General features: G+C 58.4%; 6 protein-coding genes across 6 annotated transcripts; 3 read left to right on the plus strand and 3 right to left on the minus strand.

The window, feature by feature from the left end:
- Positions 1–1,182: 1,182 nt before the first annotated feature.
- On the plus strand, positions 1,183–2,964 carry QBC33DRAFT_579497 (uncharacterized protein; the record flags this gene model as incomplete). Its single annotated transcript, XM_060431142.1, has 1 exon — positions 1,183–2,964. One exon carries the CDS (start codon positions 1,183–1,185, stop codon positions 2,962–2,964), a length of 1,782 nt encoding a protein of 593 aa, XP_060282013.1.
- Positions 2,965–3,929: 965 nt separating this feature from the next.
- On the plus strand, positions 3,930–5,319 carry QBC33DRAFT_544019 (uncharacterized protein). The gene has a single exon (XM_060428419.1). It carries the CDS (start codon positions 4,081–4,083, stop codon positions 5,260–5,262), a length of 1,182 nt encoding a protein of 393 aa, XP_060282014.1. The 5' UTR covers positions 3,930–4,080; the 3' UTR covers positions 5,263–5,319.
- A 780-nt stretch (positions 5,320–6,099) lies between these two features.
- QBC33DRAFT_571489 (vegetative incompatibility protein het-e-1) lies at positions 6,100–7,041 on the minus strand. The gene is made up of 2 exons (XM_060430605.1): positions 6,866–7,041; positions 6,100–6,793 (listed from the first exon to the last, which is right to left on the minus strand). The coding sequence occupies exons 1-2, from the start codon at positions 6,908–6,910 to the stop codon at positions 6,431–6,433; spliced, it is 408 nt and encodes a 135-aa protein (XP_060282015.1). The 5' UTR covers positions 6,911–7,041; the 3' UTR covers positions 6,100–6,430.
- Positions 7,042–8,048: 1,007 nt separating this feature from the next.
- Positions 8,049–10,611, minus strand: QBC33DRAFT_579499 (stress-activated map kinase interacting protein 1-domain-containing protein; the record flags this gene model as incomplete). The annotated part of the gene is made up of 3 exons (XM_060431143.1): positions 8,049–8,168; positions 8,244–10,527; positions 10,589–10,611. 3 exons carry the CDS (start codon positions 10,609–10,611, stop codon positions 8,049–8,051), a joined length of 2,427 nt encoding a protein of 808 aa, XP_060282016.1.
- Positions 10,577–12,405, plus strand: QBC33DRAFT_137825 (mitotic checkpoint regulator, MAD2B-interacting-domain-containing protein). Its single transcript, XM_060422091.1, has one exon. It carries the CDS (start codon positions 10,952–10,954, stop codon positions 12,197–12,199), a length of 1,248 nt encoding a protein of 415 aa, XP_060282017.1. The 5' UTR covers positions 10,577–10,951; the 3' UTR covers positions 12,200–12,405.
- Positions 12,251–14,778, minus strand: QBC33DRAFT_590673 (uncharacterized protein; the record flags this gene model as incomplete). Its single annotated transcript, XM_060431620.1, has 3 exons — positions 12,251–13,456; positions 13,529–13,904; positions 14,051–14,778. 3 exons carry the CDS (start codon positions 14,776–14,778, stop codon positions 12,611–12,613), a joined length of 1,950 nt encoding a protein of 649 aa, XP_060282018.1. The 3' UTR covers positions 12,251–12,610.
- Positions 14,779–17,105: the final 2,327 nt, after the last annotated feature.

Consider the following 17,105-nt stretch of genomic DNA (forward strand, 5'->3'; position numbering starts at 1 on the left):
CTAGCGGGTTTCTGGGGGAAGCTTGGGTCAGGATTACTAGTCTGCTGGAGGGTCCCTACGTCCAAACTATCGTGGACGCTCTGCTTCATATCCGTACGTCAAATCGTCAACCTCTCTTTCTTCCAATACTTGGCCCATCCCCCCTTCGATCTTTCGAAATACGCCAAACTTCTATGGAGTACTGACTACGCTGGTAAGCAGACCAGCTCGTCATCTAGAACCTCTAGGCCATCCTAGATGAGTGGCCGTTCTAGCTCGGCCCATCTTTCACAAGCTTCCGCTCGCACAGAAGAACCACCAGATCCTCTCGTGCAAATTACGAGACCAGAGACCAGAGAATCACTTGGCTCGCAGTTCTACCCATTCGCGCTACGAGGCCTTCTAGCGCTCCCGGGCTTTTGTAGCCATTCAGTGCCCGCGATTCCTCCTACGAATCATGACTGGTCCGCTTGCTGCAGCTCATCCCGCTGGTCACCGCAACTGTTCTTACTCACATCACTCCCGTGCGCTCGCCGTCTTCCTCGACTCGGCGAAGATCCCTCATCTTGCCCCTCGACTTCAGATCGCCGTATAGGCCCCTAGCTTTCCGTCAGATCGCCGTATAGGCCCCTAGCTTTCCGCCTTCCCATTGTACGGCTTGCCTGGTTGTCACATCGATCCACTCGCCGCTTGGCACCTATCCATCCTCACGAAACACAGGCCACCACAGTCACCGCGACCCGTAGCTTTTTTGCCTCCGCAAGCCCCCATCCCCTACCTCTCTCTCTCCTAGATATCCGGTGCTCGAGCAATTTGACCGTGGTTCTCACCCACGCATCGGCAGGAAGTAGTGTTCCGCGAACGACATAGTGGGTATTTGGCTCCCATAGTCGCGGCACACCGAATCAAACGGCCATATCGACCTGATATCTGGTTTTCGAGACGCAAACTGTCAGTCTGGCGGTCCAATCTGTCGTGCGGTGGTGCCCAGATCCTGCCCGGAGTCGGCCTGTCGAAGACCCTTCGGGCCACCCAGCTCCGACCTCTGGCGGCCCTGAGAATCAAAGGGCCAATCTCGGCGGGGACCAGGCGTCCGGTGTTGTCGATTCCAAGGAAGAAGCTAGCTCATCGTGTTCGAAAAGAGGTCACGATTGTCAATGTCCCGGTCCTCGAGGCCACCAGTGCGAAGGGGAACAGGTCTCGATGTCGCAGAGGGGACCTGCGCCTCGCCCTGCTTCCCGCCGGTCCTCCAAGTCCCCTCCCATAGCCACCTTCTCCTCGCCCCATTCTTCGCAGCCCGGTCCTCAGCCCGGTCTCGTCCAACGCGATGATCCGGCAGCTCAACACCACGACCGCCGAGAGAGCGTCGTGGCCGAGGAGGGAGGGAGGCCATACCCAGCCAACCCGAGAACCTCAGTTGTGCACAATATCCTCAACCCATCGGATCAGCGCCACCCCTACAGCGGCACGATACCCCCGGTCCCCAGGCCAACTGAGGGAGGAGGCACCTCCTCGCCGGGCATCGCCCCAAGGCCTTATGGAACGCACTCGCCAAGCCACCCGTACGTCTTCCACAGTCAACAACAGCAGCCGCCTGTAGCGCCACAACCGACTTATTCCCCTTTCCCTCCTTCGACGCTGCCATCAGGGGTACCCTCGATCCTTGAGCGTGGTTCGCCGACCGGCCGACACTCCTACTCGCCTATCGAGGGTGCAAGGCGGATTCTGACGCCAAAGTCGCCAAGAGTGAGCAGCTTAAACCGTCCAGGCCTCGTGGCTGGGGGCTCTCCTAAGCCGCCCCTGCCTCCACATATTACTTCACGGGGCAGTCTAACACCCCACAACATGGGCCCTCGTGCTGGTCCTTCGCGGCTTGGAGCGCAGACGCCATTGCAGGGCCTGCGCCAAGGGTATTCTGAACAGCCACCAACAACAACCCCTCCTCCCTCACGATCGCTTTCACAACCCATTATCGATCATGCCCTGACTTCAGGCCACCAGCACCAGCACCCGCACCATCAGGAGCATCAGCAGCCGACTAGTAGACCCCCTATGCTCCTCTCGGGCTCTCCCTTTATGTCTGGCCTGACTCCGGGGAGGGGCCTCTCCGCGTCGGGCCTAGGAGGTGACGGTCGATGGATGACGAGCTTTCTTGATCAAATGGCTCCCGGGGTCGGGGGGGCGCGGGGCACGCCGATGGACGGCCAACATCTCCTCACTATCACCCCTTCACACGGAGATGAGATCCTGGTACCTGTGGATATACACCAGGCTTCCAAACAGGCGGATGAGAAAAGACAGCGGAACGCGGGGGCTTCTGCAAGGTTTAGAATGCGCAAGAAGGAGAGAGAAAGAGAGCAACAGCAAGGACTGCAGAAACTGGAGACTTCGAACCGCGAACTGGAGAAGCGTGCTCGTGATCTCGAGGCGGAGCGCGACTACTATCGCAACGAGCGGAACCGACTGAGAGACATAGTGTTGCGAACACCAAGCATCAGCGAGTGGGCAAACCGAGGCCCGCCCAGTCCGACGTCAGCACGGAGTGAAGGCTTTGCAACAGAGGGCATGCAAATGGCTGGCCATCATCATCACATCCACCACCCCCCACCCAGCTCGTACCCGACCAGCGACCCGTCGATGCTCGAGCGACCGGCTCGGAGACGAAGAACCGACTCGGAGCCGCACTCCACGGCGCCCACATACGGTCCCCCACAGCCGACGACTCTCCCTCCCATCCCACCTTCAGCTTACGGCATCAACCCTTCGGTACAACACACATCTGGCCCGCCTGGCCCGGCGAGGCTGCCTCCCCTGCGCCTGGATCAACCACCTGTTTCAGAGCATCCCCCCGGATCCGGGGCTCCTCCCCCACCTCCGCTACCTCCACAAACTCAGGGGCCATATCCGCCCTACGGCCGACCAGCCTATGCACCTGGATGGCCAGCTGGACCAAAAGGAGCCCACCACGATGGCAGCCAGAGGTGAAACCCGGCACGATTTATCTCCCAGCACCAACCGGCGAAGCCAGACCGGCCACCGCTCTTTTGTGACTTTACAAGATGACCTCGGACGATGGTCCGAGACGCGTTTAGTACAGGCAATAGTCGATGCCCGCCGACAGCCGCCCAAAATTCGAGAGAGCGGCGTTGGATATGTACTCTCCATTACCTTTGATTTAGACACGCAGCCATTCTCTTGCTTTGTTTGACCTAGAGGATTTGCGCATAGTTCGGGCGACCGACGGGAAGGTTGCGAAAAAGATAACCCTGGAGTTTGATGTTTATTTTTTTCAACCTCTTACTGGCATCTGGGAGACGACCGATTTGGCCTTTTCTTCCCCGAAAATGAATCCCTACCGATGCTGCAGTGGACAGCCTGTCCCATCTCCTTTAGTCGCCTACACCATAAAATCATTCTATTAATCACCTCGACAGCCCCGTCATTGTACTCTTATCACACTTGTTCCGGGAGGCCTGGTCACACTACACATTGGAGACGGAGGACGGACGGATCTCGAGTTTGGATACAGTTTTGGAAGGTGTTTGGGTGTTCACAGCCGGTATCTTGATTGGAAGGCGCTTTGCTTGATCCCATTGTTTTGTTATTACTTTGCCTACCTACGCAGGCCCCGGTAACCAGATTGAATCCTGGGCAGGTGTTTATTGTTTTGATATTGGCGGGGATAAAGGAGGCGTGATACCCGGCAGTAACGGTAGATTTTGGCCTAGACAGAACAGGAATAGCAGAAGAAAGGCTGTATAGTGAGAATAATCTACGATTATAAACTTGGAACCTACCCCCAGGTAGGGGGCATATGAGACTGGTCGTTACCTCGAATCTTGTCGACGATTCACTGTTCTGATTCCAACGCACAGACCACATACCAATGTATATACTAGGTAGGTTGCTAGGGGTGGGCAGGTACCTAGGTACCTGGATTCGTCCGTCGCCATTTTAGATTCCAACTTTCTGCCACACATGTCCACGCCCCCGCAGGCGAACACTACTTGCAGGTCGTTCAATCCAAACAAAAAAGGCATGGCCTGCTCGGCATGAAAACCCCCGCCGGGCTCTCCAAAGCGGCGGCACATTCTGAATTCCATGAACCCCGACGAGGCTGCACCCAGCAGCCACCCCACCGACGACGGAATACCAGCCTCGATGATCCCACCATGCCGACCCTCCCAACAGCAGGCCCAGGCCGGCAGCACGGACGAGAAGCCGGCGTCGCCACGCGACAGGCACGAGACGACGAAGAATGAGAACAAGAAAACGACAAAATTCCGCTTCAAGTCCGAGTCCCGCCGCCGGCCCAGGTCCCGCCCCAGGTCGCGACGAGAAGATGGCGACGGCGACGACGACACATCTTCGCACCCGCGGCGCCGCCGCCAGCGCGATAACACCAACGACAATGACCACCACCGCCACCACCACGAGCGCCACCACCACGGCCGCCGCCGCCGCCACCGACGGTCCCGGCGCTCCGCGTCTCCAGCCGGGGCAGCAGCAATGTCAGCAGCAGACGAGAACGACGCCTTTGCCACTGCCGGGCCCGAGGGGGCCCTGTCCCCCGACGCGGCGTTCCGCGAGTCCCTCTTCGACGCCATGGCCGACGACGAGGGCGCCGCGTACTGGGAGGGCGTGTACGGGCAGCCGATCCACATCTACGGGCGGGGGCGGCGTAGCCGAGACGGCGACAACGACAACAACAACGATAAAGACGGCAAAGTTGGCGATAGGGACGACGGCGACGAGCTGCAGCGCATGACGGACGACGAGTACGCCACGTTTGTGCGGCGGCGCATGTGGGAGAAGACGCACGCGGGCCTGCTGGAGGAGAAGGCGCGGCGGGAGCGCGAGCGCGCGGCCCGGGCTGCGGCGGAGGCGGAGGCGGCGCGGATCGCCGAGGAGATGGAGAGGAGCCTGCGGAGGGGCGAGGAGCGGCGGCGGAGGAGGGACTGGGCCCGCCGGTGGGGCGAGTATGTCGCCGCCTGGGCGGGCTGGACGGGGGATGTTGAGGCCCTGCCGTGGCCGACGACGAGTGCGGGGCGGGAGGAGGTTGCTGCTGAGGGGGCGGTGAGGGAGTTCTTTGTGCGTGGGCTGGGGCTCGAGGAGCTGGGCGAGAAGGAGTTCGCGGCTAGGCTGAAGGAGGAGAGGGTTAGGTGGCACCCTGATAAGGTCCAGCAGAGGCTTGGCGGGGAGGTCGACGGCGGAGTGCTGAGGGACGTCACGGCGATTTTCCAGATCATAGACAGGTTGTGGAGTGATACCCGGTCGAATTAGACCCATAGACCATCGGAATTTGATTTTACGCGTTCACCAGGAAGCTCTCGTTGGAATCTATTTACCTGTTGTATTCCTACACGGCGGCATGGCGCCTGCGGACGTAAGCTGCACGCACCCACGGTTGGTTACTCGTTATCCTAAGGTTTATCAACATTCTACGTAGGTAGGTCTAGACTGTTCTACAACATGAGCTACCGGCCCTTTCCATTTTCTCTCGAACGGCCGGTTCCCTGGGAAACACGAGGCAACCTGAGACCCCACTCAACTGCTGTCCTGCTCCCCTGCATGCGTCGCACACCCGTACCGTTGCCTTGGAGATACTTCCCGGATTTGTTCTTCGTTCCACATGCCCTGGCGCTGTTTAACGGCGCCAGGCCCCCTCTCTGCGGCATGCCGTGTTTGACACTCGGGACACGAGTTGAATAACATGGGTGTATCAAGTCGAATGACCTAGACATTGGTTTAATTCTACACAAGCCAGATGCTAGTATCATTATTTTTACACGCAGAATGATCCTTGGAGGAGGCATGTTCTAGCCTTCCTTGGCGTACTACGCCATCGAATTGTACCCAAGGCAGCTAGATTTTTTTTATGCATGTACAGTACCGTAGCTTCGGGACCATGACTGGATAAGAACGGATTCCTAGGGCCGTTGAGACGCGGTGGAGTGGCTTTCATTGATTCAAACTGGCCAATGGGATTTATTTAGTCGTAATGTATGCAACCTTTGGCCTTTTGGCATCTCGTTTGTATCTCCATGGACAAACGCCAAATTGATATAACGAATTACGGAATACAAGATACATGATTTTAAGATTACGTGACGTCCGTACGGTCCGAACGGGAAGAACACCACATGCACATCACGCAATTATGGGAGCAGCCTCGACAGGAAATCCGTTACTCTAGAATCGTCTTTCTCGTTATTCGAAAAGTATGTTGTAATGACTAGGTAGTTCATACAAACAGAGTCCCGTAGCAAGGGTGACTTCCATGATTAATCGGGACCACAACGGAGACCGCCACAAACACACCACTTTTCACGGCATATCCCCCGACACAACACTTCTCTTTCCCCCCAACCCCAATTAGAGCCGCGGATATCCCCCATAACAGCAATGGCGAAAGACAAAGAGAAAAAAAGGACCGGTGCCCTTTCTTTCTTTACATGTTCGCGAAAAGAGCGGCGCCGCCGAAGAGGGCGCCCATGGCGGCCGCGGCGGTGGGGACGGGAGCGGCGTTGGTGCCGGTGAGCTTGCTGGTGGCCTTGCTGGTTGCGGAGGCGCCCTTGCTGCTGGCGGCGGTGCTGGCGGACCCGAGCTCGGAGCTCAGGCTGGCGGCCGCCGAGCCGGTGGCCGACGTGAGCGCGGAGCTGATGGACGAGCCCTCGGACGACAGCTTCGAGGCGATGCTAGACACCTCGGACGACAGGACAGAGCTGATGGACGAGCCCTCGCTGGCCGCAGAGCTGGCTGCCGATGCCGCGGAGGAGGCGGCGCTGGCGGCGGAGGAGGTGGAGTCCGCGGCCTGTATATATACCAAGAGATATGATTAGCTTTTTGTTGGAATGGCCCGAGACGATCGAGATTGGGTCCTTACCGCAGCCAGGGAGATGAGGGTGATGAAAGCTGCTGAGACACGCATGTTGACGGTTGTTTGTTTTGTGGGACTTTTGGGGTCTTTGATTGTGAAGCGGGTGTTTGAGTTTGATATGCTTTCGATGAGAGTGGACAGGTGGGAGAGTTATAAGTAGTGACAGAGGTAAGACCTTTTAGTGGGCAGGAGCTGGGGGAGGCGGGTTTATATACGCTATCCTAAGCAAAACCTGAAATAGACCTAGGCGGGAATTCTTCCCTCAGCCCCACAAAGCTGGGTGCTCGCTGGCTGCTTCCCTGCATTCCGCTCGGTCGAATGATCTCATGCGGTAGTGCGTAAGACGGCATAAACCCATGGCGCAAGCTCTGTCCAGCAGTTGGCCGTCTGGGCTTTGTGGCGTATGACGGAAGACGCAGCGGGGTGGGGCTTGGGTGAATCGCATGGCCCTGATGAAAGCCCTGTTGGACGGCCGGATTCCTGGCCCAGCTCATCATGCCTCCTTTGGGCAGCTAGAAGTCCATCAGTGGGGTTAGGGGCCGTGGACTCCGCCAACCTTCCTGGAGAGAGCAAGGCTGAGCAAGCTTTCAGGAGTGTAACAGGTTTGTAATGAGGACGTCATCCAACGGCACCCTGAGGCTCCGCCGTAACCGAGGGACCTGTGGCGGTGATACGCCCGTCAGTTTTCCCAGCATGCGCTACCTAACCTAACGCAGGCAGGGCTCAGCTGTTTGTTTGTTCACCCGGCTGCCAGCCTCTTCTCACCCCCCCTCCCCCCATACCCGAACCGTGATACACAACGGAGCGGCGGGATCTTCCAAATTGGGTGACACAATTGTCCTGGCAACTCAAATCACGTTCCCCCGAGCAACCCTTCCTTGGAATTCAGGGCTAACTCTCGAGTAACTTGGATGATGATCTTTTAACTATCCGAGAAAGCCCGTTTCGAGTACAAGGGAGTGGCGTGCATGGTGACGTCATGACTTGCTGTGGAGCTGCGGTCGACGTTGCATAAATGGAAGTGGGTGGAGACCGGCTAGGAGTGTCAGAAGAGGGGGGCGGGAACAAGCAGCCATTAAGGTGGGACCCCGCCGTCCACACCAACGACCTCGCCATCCGCGTCACCAATAGTAGCCTCCGCGCCAGCACCATCACCAGCTTTCCCATTGGCGGGTACAAGGAGGCCCGACTAAACGTCTCTGTATGGGGAAATGCCCCTTTTCAGCTCCCCGACGATCTCTGAGGCCTCGTCGGCATTCTTTGCCTCAAAGTCGTATCTTTTGCTTTCGGTCGCCTTGTAAACCACCAGCTGCATGATTGGCACGCACCTGTCAGAATTGGGCTGTTTTATGGGCCAGACCGCTGTGGATAGAATATTGCTCACCTTGAAATACGTAGGGTGCTTTCGCGAGACCTTGCACCCAACAACGTTGCTAAAGTGCACCGTTGTCGTCTTGCCGGCTCCCTCCAGGATCCTGCCACCAGACCCCGGCATGATGTGGATGTATTCGCCATCGATTGCGAAGATCCTCTCATTCATGCCTACAAATCGCATCGGTTGTTTGCGCCAGACGGTATATTTCCTGTAGCTGCCATTGCCCCCGAGCTCATCTTGTTTTAAAACCTCCTTCGCTAGCGGGTGAATCCCCATGATCTTGCCCTTCTTGGATTTCCCAAAGCTATGGTTTTCGGTGAAGAGGAAAGGCCTCGGCGAAGAGCTGCTGGGCGACCCGGTCATGGTCAGCGGACCGTCGGTGGCGAACCGGCGCCGGTGCAAGTCTAGGTCCGAAACGTTGCCGATCGACGAGACGGCGCGATCTAGGAGTACGACGGCGCCGGAGCCCGGGAGCTTAAGGACATGGTTTGCCTTGTCGAGTTGCCTTTTCCGGCAGACGAGATCCAGCACTTCGGCTAGATATGTATCCGTTGTCACATCTAGCGTGACCATCTGTCCTGGGGCGACGTCTGAGGAATGGATGTGGATTCTGAGGAGCTTATGTTGGCCGCGACTTGTGTTTTGTGCCGAAGCAGTCGGTTGCAGTTGGGGCATATCCGCGAGTATCAGGTTCTGCCGGTAGGTCGTCGTAATGACTGGGTTCAGCCGTGGCTGGCCCGGTGGCAGCCGTGAAGAACTTGGCCGCGGCGTGCTCCTCGGCGTCGTTTCCTCGTCCTTGGCCTCTTCGTCGGCTTCCTCTCGCTGGAACTGTGGCGCTGCCCTCTGGTTATCGGCAAACTCGGACGGCGAAGCCTGCACCAAAGCAAAGCTGTCGTAGACTGTGGAATTCGATCGCGACCTCCCCGCTCTGTTATTAGCAGTAGTGAAGGATGTAAGCTGCTTCTTGCGTTCCAATGGCGGGAAGTCATCATCCAACTCGCCGTCCTCCTCGACCATTCGTAGGGTCCACCAATTGACGTTCTGCTTATCGCTGGGGAGAGCCGGTTTTAGCTTCTCCTCGTTATAGCGCCAGAGACTCAGGCCGATCAGGTCGGCAACGTTCGCCGGCCTGTCACCACCTTCACCCTGATGTACAGTGCGACGAATGAGAACCTCGAATGGTTTTGCATGGTTCTCCGAGATGTGAGCGTAGATGCGAAGCCTAATTGGATCCGGGTCGCCCTGGCCAGAGAGCGAGGCGAAGCTATCGAAGGGCATCGCGGGTTTGGTCTTCTTGGCGCTCAGCGCGGCAGACAGCAGGCTCCTGGGCTGGACCATGCTCATCGGCCTGAGCGTGCTCATGGGGCGGGGAGGGGGCAACTCACCCACTGAAATATGTAGCGGAGCTGGCATTGCAGACCTGCGGATGGTGGACCTTCTCGTAAACTCCCGTGGCGGCGTGCCAACCACCTGCGCCCTTGGCGAGGCGTTGATGGGGTTGTCCACGGCATCGAGGATGGACGTGGAGTCGACACTCTCCACGAAATTAGACGATAGGTCCGACGCATCTGAATCTTCCTCTAGGAGTTCCCTTGCTTGGCTCTTGAATCCCATGGTGGGCTCCGTATTCAGCCTCGCCGACAATTTCATAGCCCTTGCAGCCGCCCGGGCAGCCTCCCTATGCTTGTGAAATCCAGAGGCGTCGAACTCATTGTCGGAAGATACCTCGCTGCTCGTGACGGTATCGCGTCGCGCTCGTTCCTTGACCGTTTCAAGCGCAGACTGGGAGCCTCTCCTCGGGGCTGCTCGGGGCGAGGGCGCGACAGCCGATTGCCGCAGGTTAGAGGACTGGATTGGTGAAGACCCAGATCGGTTTCGTAGGGGCATCTTGGCGAACTTGATCTGCTGGGCAGCACGATGATCTGTCTCGTCCTCGCTCTCGTCGCTCAGATCGCTACTATCGTCTTCCTCCATCTGCTCTCGCCGTCGCCGGCGCTTTGTTGCAAGACCAGGCCCCACCGTGTCAGCCCCGCCCCCGGTGAGCATGCCCGCTTCCTCAGCTTCATCCTCGAGGGTCAGGCCAGCGGATCTCGGTGCTTGGAAGTATTCAGAGGCAATAGCGGTGGGAATCGGAGGAGAATGGGTTCTCTTGATGAGAGCGGGGTTCGGGCGCCACCCAGCAGCTTTGAATGGAGCCGAGTTGAGGAATCCTTCGTTTAGTGTGATGAGTCGTTCGCCGACGCCATCAGCTATCTCGTTCAGGTAGCTTGTTCGTAGCTGATAAGATACGAGACTAGAGTATTGTTTGTCAGTCAGGGAACCTTGCATGCTTTAAGATTGCGGGGACGACGGACTCTTCGACCTGAATGACAGACATAGTGTCTCGATATCACACGGCAGTGGGGTGGTTCAGAATTGGACCAGCCAAAGGTTCACGGATTGCAGGAAATTCGAAATCGGCGATGGGAGGTGGCCCTTATCTTTCCCCTTGTCTGACATGCATCGTGGGGTGGGGTTAGTGTCGGGACAAAGTTCCCTCAGCCTTGTGAAGCAAGTGGAGCCAGAGGGCCATGGCTTCAAATGTGGCGCAGCTGAGCTAGAAACTTTGTAAAGCGCCACAAGAACTACCCTATCAGCCTTGCCTCACAGGTTCACCAACCCAACAACCTAAGATATTTTCAGATACCTAAGAGTCTGACACACAGCCAGACAGCAGGATGGGCCTCGTCGACTATTCCGACTCGGAGTCAGACTCCGAGTCTCCCGCTCCCAATTCGCAACCCGCCAAGCAGCCGTCTTCCTCCTCCAAGCCCTTCCAAAAACTCGTCTCCCGCTCCAACCCGGGCAAGATCGTCATCAGCCTCCCCACCGCAAGCGGCGGCGCCGACGGCCCAGACCAGAAGCCCAGCGACGGGCCCCCGCCAGCGAAGCGCGCGAGGACGGGAGCCGGCGGAGGTGGCCGCTTCAGCAACTTCGGCTCCTTCCTGCCGGCGCCGAAGACGACGACAGCGACGACGACGGCCGGAAAGACTGCATCATCATCATCATCATCATCATCACCCCAAGCCACCGCTGGCGTTGGTGGCGGCGGCAATGCGGCGCCGCGGCCGGGCATCCACTTGAAGACGGGGGCAGAGCCGGCGTTTGATAGGGAACAGCCAGTGGGGTCGGGGTCGGGCCTGAACCTGCCGCCGCCGAAGCAGAGCAAGGGCCCGAGCATACACCCGGACCAGAAGCCGGAAGAGGAGGTGAAGCTGGTGGGGAAGCCGCTGATGTTCAAGCCGCTGTCCGTGGCGAGGAATCCGGCGAAGAAGAAGAACCAGGGCGGCGGCAGCGGCAGCGGCCTCAACGGCGCGGGGGTTGCAGTGGGGAAGTCCCCGGCGGCAGCAGCAGAAGAGACCAAGGCAGTCCAAGAAGAGCCGGCGAGGAAGAAGAAGATATCCCTATTCTCAATACCGGACGGCGGCGGCCCCGCAGAGGACCCCCTGCCGGCGCCGCCCGGCAACGGCGCCTACGAGCCGCTATTCTTGACCCCCACCGCCGAGGACGGCGCAGCAGCAGCCGCGTACGGCGAAGCCGGTGACTCCTCCTACCCCAGCCACGCCCAGCAAGCCCCCGCCGCGCCGGCCCCTCACCACCGACCCGACACCCTCTCGTCCATCGCCGACGACATGAACCTCTCCGCCGCGGCGCGGCGCGAGCTCTTCGGCCGGGGCGGGCCCTCCGAGTCGCTGTCGTCAGCGGGGGTGATCAGGTTCGACATGGAGCGCGAGTACGCGCACAACGAGACGGTGCGGGCGGCGGGCGACACGGCCGTGCACAACCCGGTCCGCGCCATCGCGCCCGGCAAGCACAGCCTGCGCCAGCTGGTCAACTCGGTGCAGAGCAACCGGACCGCCCTCGAGGACAGCTTCATGGCGGCCAAGAGCGGGAAGAAGGATGCGGCGGGGAGGTACGGGTGGTGAGGGGGTGGTTGGCTTGGCAGGGAGAGGAAAAGGGGAAAAGGGGAGAGTTACTGCCCCGGTGTTGTTTGGTCAGTCTTTTGTTAAAATGATGCTTCAGTCATGTCATGGCAATAGAGAAATGAGTGTGCATGGAAAACACAGTGAAAGCAGAGACGTTCTGACTTCTGAGAATATAATCGCCTGTGTGGCTAAATCAGTCTGTTGGGTATATTTAATTCCTAGATGTCCTGCCCAGCCCACCCAGCGTGAATTATTTGCCATGGTGCGGCTGTGCGACTGGTACGTTGCGTCATGCATCTCAAGAGAGTAAGTAGGTGTGGAAGAATCGAAAGCGTTTGTCCAAGAATGAATGGTAGGCGTATAACGCCCATGCCCTCTCCCGATACTTCTCAGCCCGCGAAATCCCAAGTCTCAGCACATCTCAACAGCAGCCGTCTTCCCCTTCCACCCGTCGCTGACCATTAAGAAACCCCACTCCCCCCTCGTAATCGGCGAGATATCATCATACCCATTCGGCGTCATGGGGCCCGCGTCGCTCGTCCTCTTGGACTCCATGTCGTTTATGATCTCGTCGATGGTCATGCTATTCCACCTCCCCAGGCTAGCGGCCAGTGTATTGGGGTGACCACTCTTTGGGCGCGCCGTCAGCTCCTCCTCCTCCTCTTCTTCCCGCGGCTCCTCCTCCTCCTCCTCCTCCTCCTCCTGCTGGCCCGGAGCCTCCACCGCACCACCGCCGGCCATCTCCACCTCCGCCTCTCCCGACCCGCTCGCAGCCCCTTCAGCCCCTTCAGCCCCAGCAGCCATCTTCAGCGGCACGGGCTTCAGCACGCCGGTGGGCCTCCGTTCGAATGTTGTCTGCAGCCTCAGCACGGGCATCTTCGGCGGCGGCGGCGGTGAGATCTTGGGCGTCGTCCGCCTCATCTCCTCGAGGAGCGCCGCCTCTGCCTCCGCCGCCGCCGCCGCCGCCGCCGCCGCCTCCTCCTCGGCCTGCATCTCGCGCGCCCGTTCGCGGTAGTACTCCTCGATCTCCATGTCGAAGTCGAAGTCGATGCAGAACCGCTTTTCCAGCTCCCTGCAGCTGCGCCGCGATCTGGTGGTGGACGAGGATCCGGACCTGGACCTGGAGCCAGAGCTGGGCTCGTCGGGCTCGTCCGGCTTGTCGGAGTCGGTGGGCAGAGCGGGGAGCGGCTTTTCGTTCAGGTGGTGGTGGACGACCACGGTGGTTGGCCGGTGCGGAAACCGCCAAGAGGCAGGGTGCTCGCCGTCGTCGTAGTCGTCGTCGTCGTCGTCGGCAGGGCTGGCATCGCCGGTGAAGGCGTCGCCGTCGACGTCGTCCTCCACGCCGCCCTGCCCCGCGTCGCCGCCGTACGCCCGCGCGTACATGCGTGACACGTCGCGCAGCGCGCCGTCGCTGACGGGGCCGAGCCACGCGTAGGCGCCCAGCAGGGCGCTCTTGCGCAGCTTCTGCCGGCCCTGGGAGAGGACGAGGCGGCGCAGCTCGTCGACGGCGTCCTCGAGGCGGCGGGGCGACTGCGTGTGCGCGTACGAGGCGAGGGCCACCTTGAATGTGTACAGGTGGTCGAGGGAGAGCAGGGTGAGGCCCTCGGAGGAAAAGAGAACCTCGTTTTGGGCGAGTGAGCGGTGCATGAGGTTAACGTTCAGGCCGTAGGCTGAGGGCGACAAGGGGCTCGGAAGCCAGTTATTTCTGCGGGGGTGTCAGCAGTTTCAGAACTCGGATTGGTTTTTGGTCTGGTAAGATAAAGAGAAGAGTCACACGTGCGATGGCCGAGACGGCGATCGCTGAAGCAAGCGGGAAATGGGCAGTGATCGGTATATGATGGGTTGACTCACCCAATGCGGAATCTCCTTCCGGCCTTCTCAATGGAGTGCTTCAACAGCCTCTCCTCCCTCGTGCTCAGCGGGCTGACATGCACCAGCCTAATCCCAAACGGATCTGGGTATTGCGGGCCCGCAACCCCAGACATGGCGCTGCCAGCGTCGGTCGTCGTGGCTGTGGACGACCCAATGGTAAAAGGCGTCGCCGGCGTCATGGGCATGCTCAAGCTCGACGGCGTGGTAGGGGAGAGGGGCCACCGGAGACGCGGGCCAAAGCTGAAGGTCGAATCGGCTGCCGACGACATGGAGGCGGTCGAGGCCGAAGACATGGACGAGACGCTGAACGCAGGTGACACCATGCCATTGCGCTGGAGATCGAGTGCGATGGGGACGTGGCGCTCTTGGGTGCCTTCCGAGGGCTGAGGCGTGTTAGACCAGACGAGGTTCTTAATGGTGGCCAGGTTGAAAGCCGGGCGTGCCGGCGTGCTAGCCGCAGAGACGGGTACAGAGGAGGCTGCAGACGGGGGTGAAGCTAGGGTACCCGCAGAGCTCAGGGGCGAGAGGACCGATGATGGGAGCTGATAGTCGTGGCGAACTACGACGAGAGTGAGGTGGGCGGCCTTCCGGGCCAACCTCTTAGATGCGTATTCGAGGGCCGAGTTGAGATGAGTGGGCAGGTTGTGGCCGTCGAGAATCGAGGGACCAGCCTCCAGTGGAGAAGAAATTCGGTCTTTCAAAGACATGTTTGCGAAGCGAAGAGTCGTCGTGCCCGAAAATGAAGGTAAGTATAAGATGGGGACGAAGAGGCAACTGGCAGAGACTGTGGAGCTTCTCTCAACTTGATATAGCTCTTGTCAAGAATAAAGCAATATTCGAGCTTGGGGAGACGGGTGTTGCCAATCTCTGAACCCTGGCTCTCTTACCATATCAAAGTCGGACCAAAAGGGAAGACGAGTTATAAGAGATTATTCCCAAACTTCAGCCATGCAAGACCAAGATAGGATGAAACATTTGGAAAGAGCACGACGGGATAGAAAATAAGGGGGCAAGAGGGGGTAGAGATGGGGGAGAGATAAAAAAAGAAGGGCGGCTAGGAAAAGCGAGAAACAAAACAACAAGGATGAAACAAGCAGCCCGAATACACGAGAGGCGGGATGGCTTGCCCAAGCTGCATGCATGGTTCCCTGACCTGGGAATGGAATACCTAGGCGGTGGACCGTGCAGACGCCGGCGAGAGCTACTGCAGGCTGGGTGAAGCCTGATGGAACCACGAGTCAACCTGGCCCGTTAGCAGAAGACCGGGCGGCCAGATAACCGCCATCGAGACAGCCTGGTGCAGAACACCACGCCGATCTACACATCGCGGCAATGGTGGGGCAGCTCAAGACTAACACCAAGCCAAGCTCAAGCTCGGGTACTGGTTCAAGGGCGCTCTGTTCTTTTAAGACGTCACAGCCGAGCTAACGGGAGCTAGGCCCCAAGGGCTCATCTCATTGGCCGGCCCTGTAGTCGGCGGCTAATGGGTGCTATTTTCAGCGCCCATCAACGCGGGGTTGATCGTCGTGGTGGTGTTGGGTGGGGAGACAGGGGTTTGCTGACCAGGGGTAGCGGCGTGACGAGGTGCATAAAATCTTGCAGCAACTCAAAATAGCTCCGCTTCGAGCCAATCAATGCTCACAACTGGACATGTTTCGATGGTTCGCGGCGCGAGAGGGAGAAGAGGAGGAAGAAGAAAAAAGAATGGATCTCTGGCAGCGCAAGAAGTAAAGACATGTATGTTCCCAAGATCCCAAGATCCCAAGATCAATAATAGATGTGAGACGAGGCGATTGATTACCTGGGGAAGCACAACCCCTGACACACAAATCGACCGTGGCAACCTTCGCGCGACTCGTTTCCCTGACTTGTGCACCAGAGCACATAATACATTACACACAACACCATTCAAGAGACCACAGCCCAGAAGTGGGCATGAACGAGGAGAGGCGTTTCAGTTCCACAGTGGGTACTGTTTTTGGGCCGGGCCCATGTGGTCGGCCGCATCGAGGGGTTCCCCCATGCCCACAACACTCCCCATTCTGCATGGTGGACAAGGGGCGGAGAGCAAGCACGCCGAGGAACCACGCAAAACCAGCTCGCCTGTCTACAATGCTGCTGTTCCTGCGGCCTGCTGTTGGGCCCTAATATCCACATGTAAAAGGTCTGGATGGATGCCCATCACCCAACCAATACCCAGTAGTTTAAGGAAGGGGCTGCGAAATCCACTCGTTGTAAATTATGTCGAGGGGCTTGGTATCTGCTGTCATAACCATCGTGCTTCTAGTTTCCGAAACCTCCCCAGCCCTGTGTCGCATGAATTACCCTTCCCTCGTGGTCGATAGGCTTGCAACTTTGGATAGGGACTCTCGTCTGCCTCGTCGAGGCAGAAAACGACAAATTTCATCCATGTATGTACATGTACATGTAGTGTAGTACACTGACAAGCAGTCCAAAGTGACCGATGTATGTGTTCCGGATAAAGCAATCGAGGCTCTCAGGTCATTCATAAGTAGTCATTGGTGATTTGATTCCACCTGTCGAATACTCCAGGTGCTGCCTGTCTGTCTACCGCATAGAAAACCCTCATTATGCAATCTAGAAGCAAGCAGCAGGTAGTAGTAAGGGGCCACGAAGCACACCCAGCAGGAAACCTAGCAAATCCGGCATCCCTTTCCCTATGCATTTCCGGATTTTCCGTATCCATGACCGCAACCAGGGCCATACCATGGCCGCGCGGATGATAATCCAGCGCCCGACGACCGCAATGAGACAACGCAGAGAAAACTCCACCTTTCCGAGCCTTGACGCCAAAGCTCCCCAGTCAATGTAGGCAGCATCTTCGGTTCTATCTTCCGACATCTTGTTGACCCACCACTTTCCTCTGACCATTTCGTCCTTCATCGCTCGTCCACATGAAAAAGAAACAAAAACATTGAAAAAGCAAGAACGGGGTAGGAAAGAATAAAAGGGTAGGGCCCCAGGAGGGGGCAAGGCGAAAGGGGGGGGGACAACCCCCCAACCCCTCTGCCGC

This window comes from Phialemonium atrogriseum, assembly GCF_030411735.1.
Source record: "Phialemonium atrogriseum strain 8032-3 unplaced genomic scaffold QBC33scaffold_18, whole genome shotgun sequence".
In the NCBI taxonomy this organism is placed as follows: Eukaryota; Fungi; Ascomycota; class Sordariomycetes; order Cephalothecales; family Cephalothecaceae; genus Phialemonium; species Phialemonium atrogriseum.

Coding starts and splice junctions, on each gene's coding strand:
- QBC33DRAFT_544019 (XM_060428419.1), top strand. CDS start 4,081: ATGAACCCCGACGAGGCTGCACCCAGCAGCCACCCCACCGACGACGGA.
- QBC33DRAFT_571489 (XM_060430605.1), bottom strand. CDS start 6,910: ATGCGTGTCTCAGCAGCTTTCATCACCCTCATCTCCCTGGCTGCG. Junction 6,794..6,865: donor CCCTCATCTCCCTGGCTGCG/GTAAGGACCCAA, acceptor GTATATATACAG/GCCGCGGACTCCACCTCCTC.
- QBC33DRAFT_137825 (XM_060422091.1), top strand. CDS start 10,952: ATGGGCCTCGTCGACTATTCCGACTCGGAGTCAGACTCCGAGTCTCCC.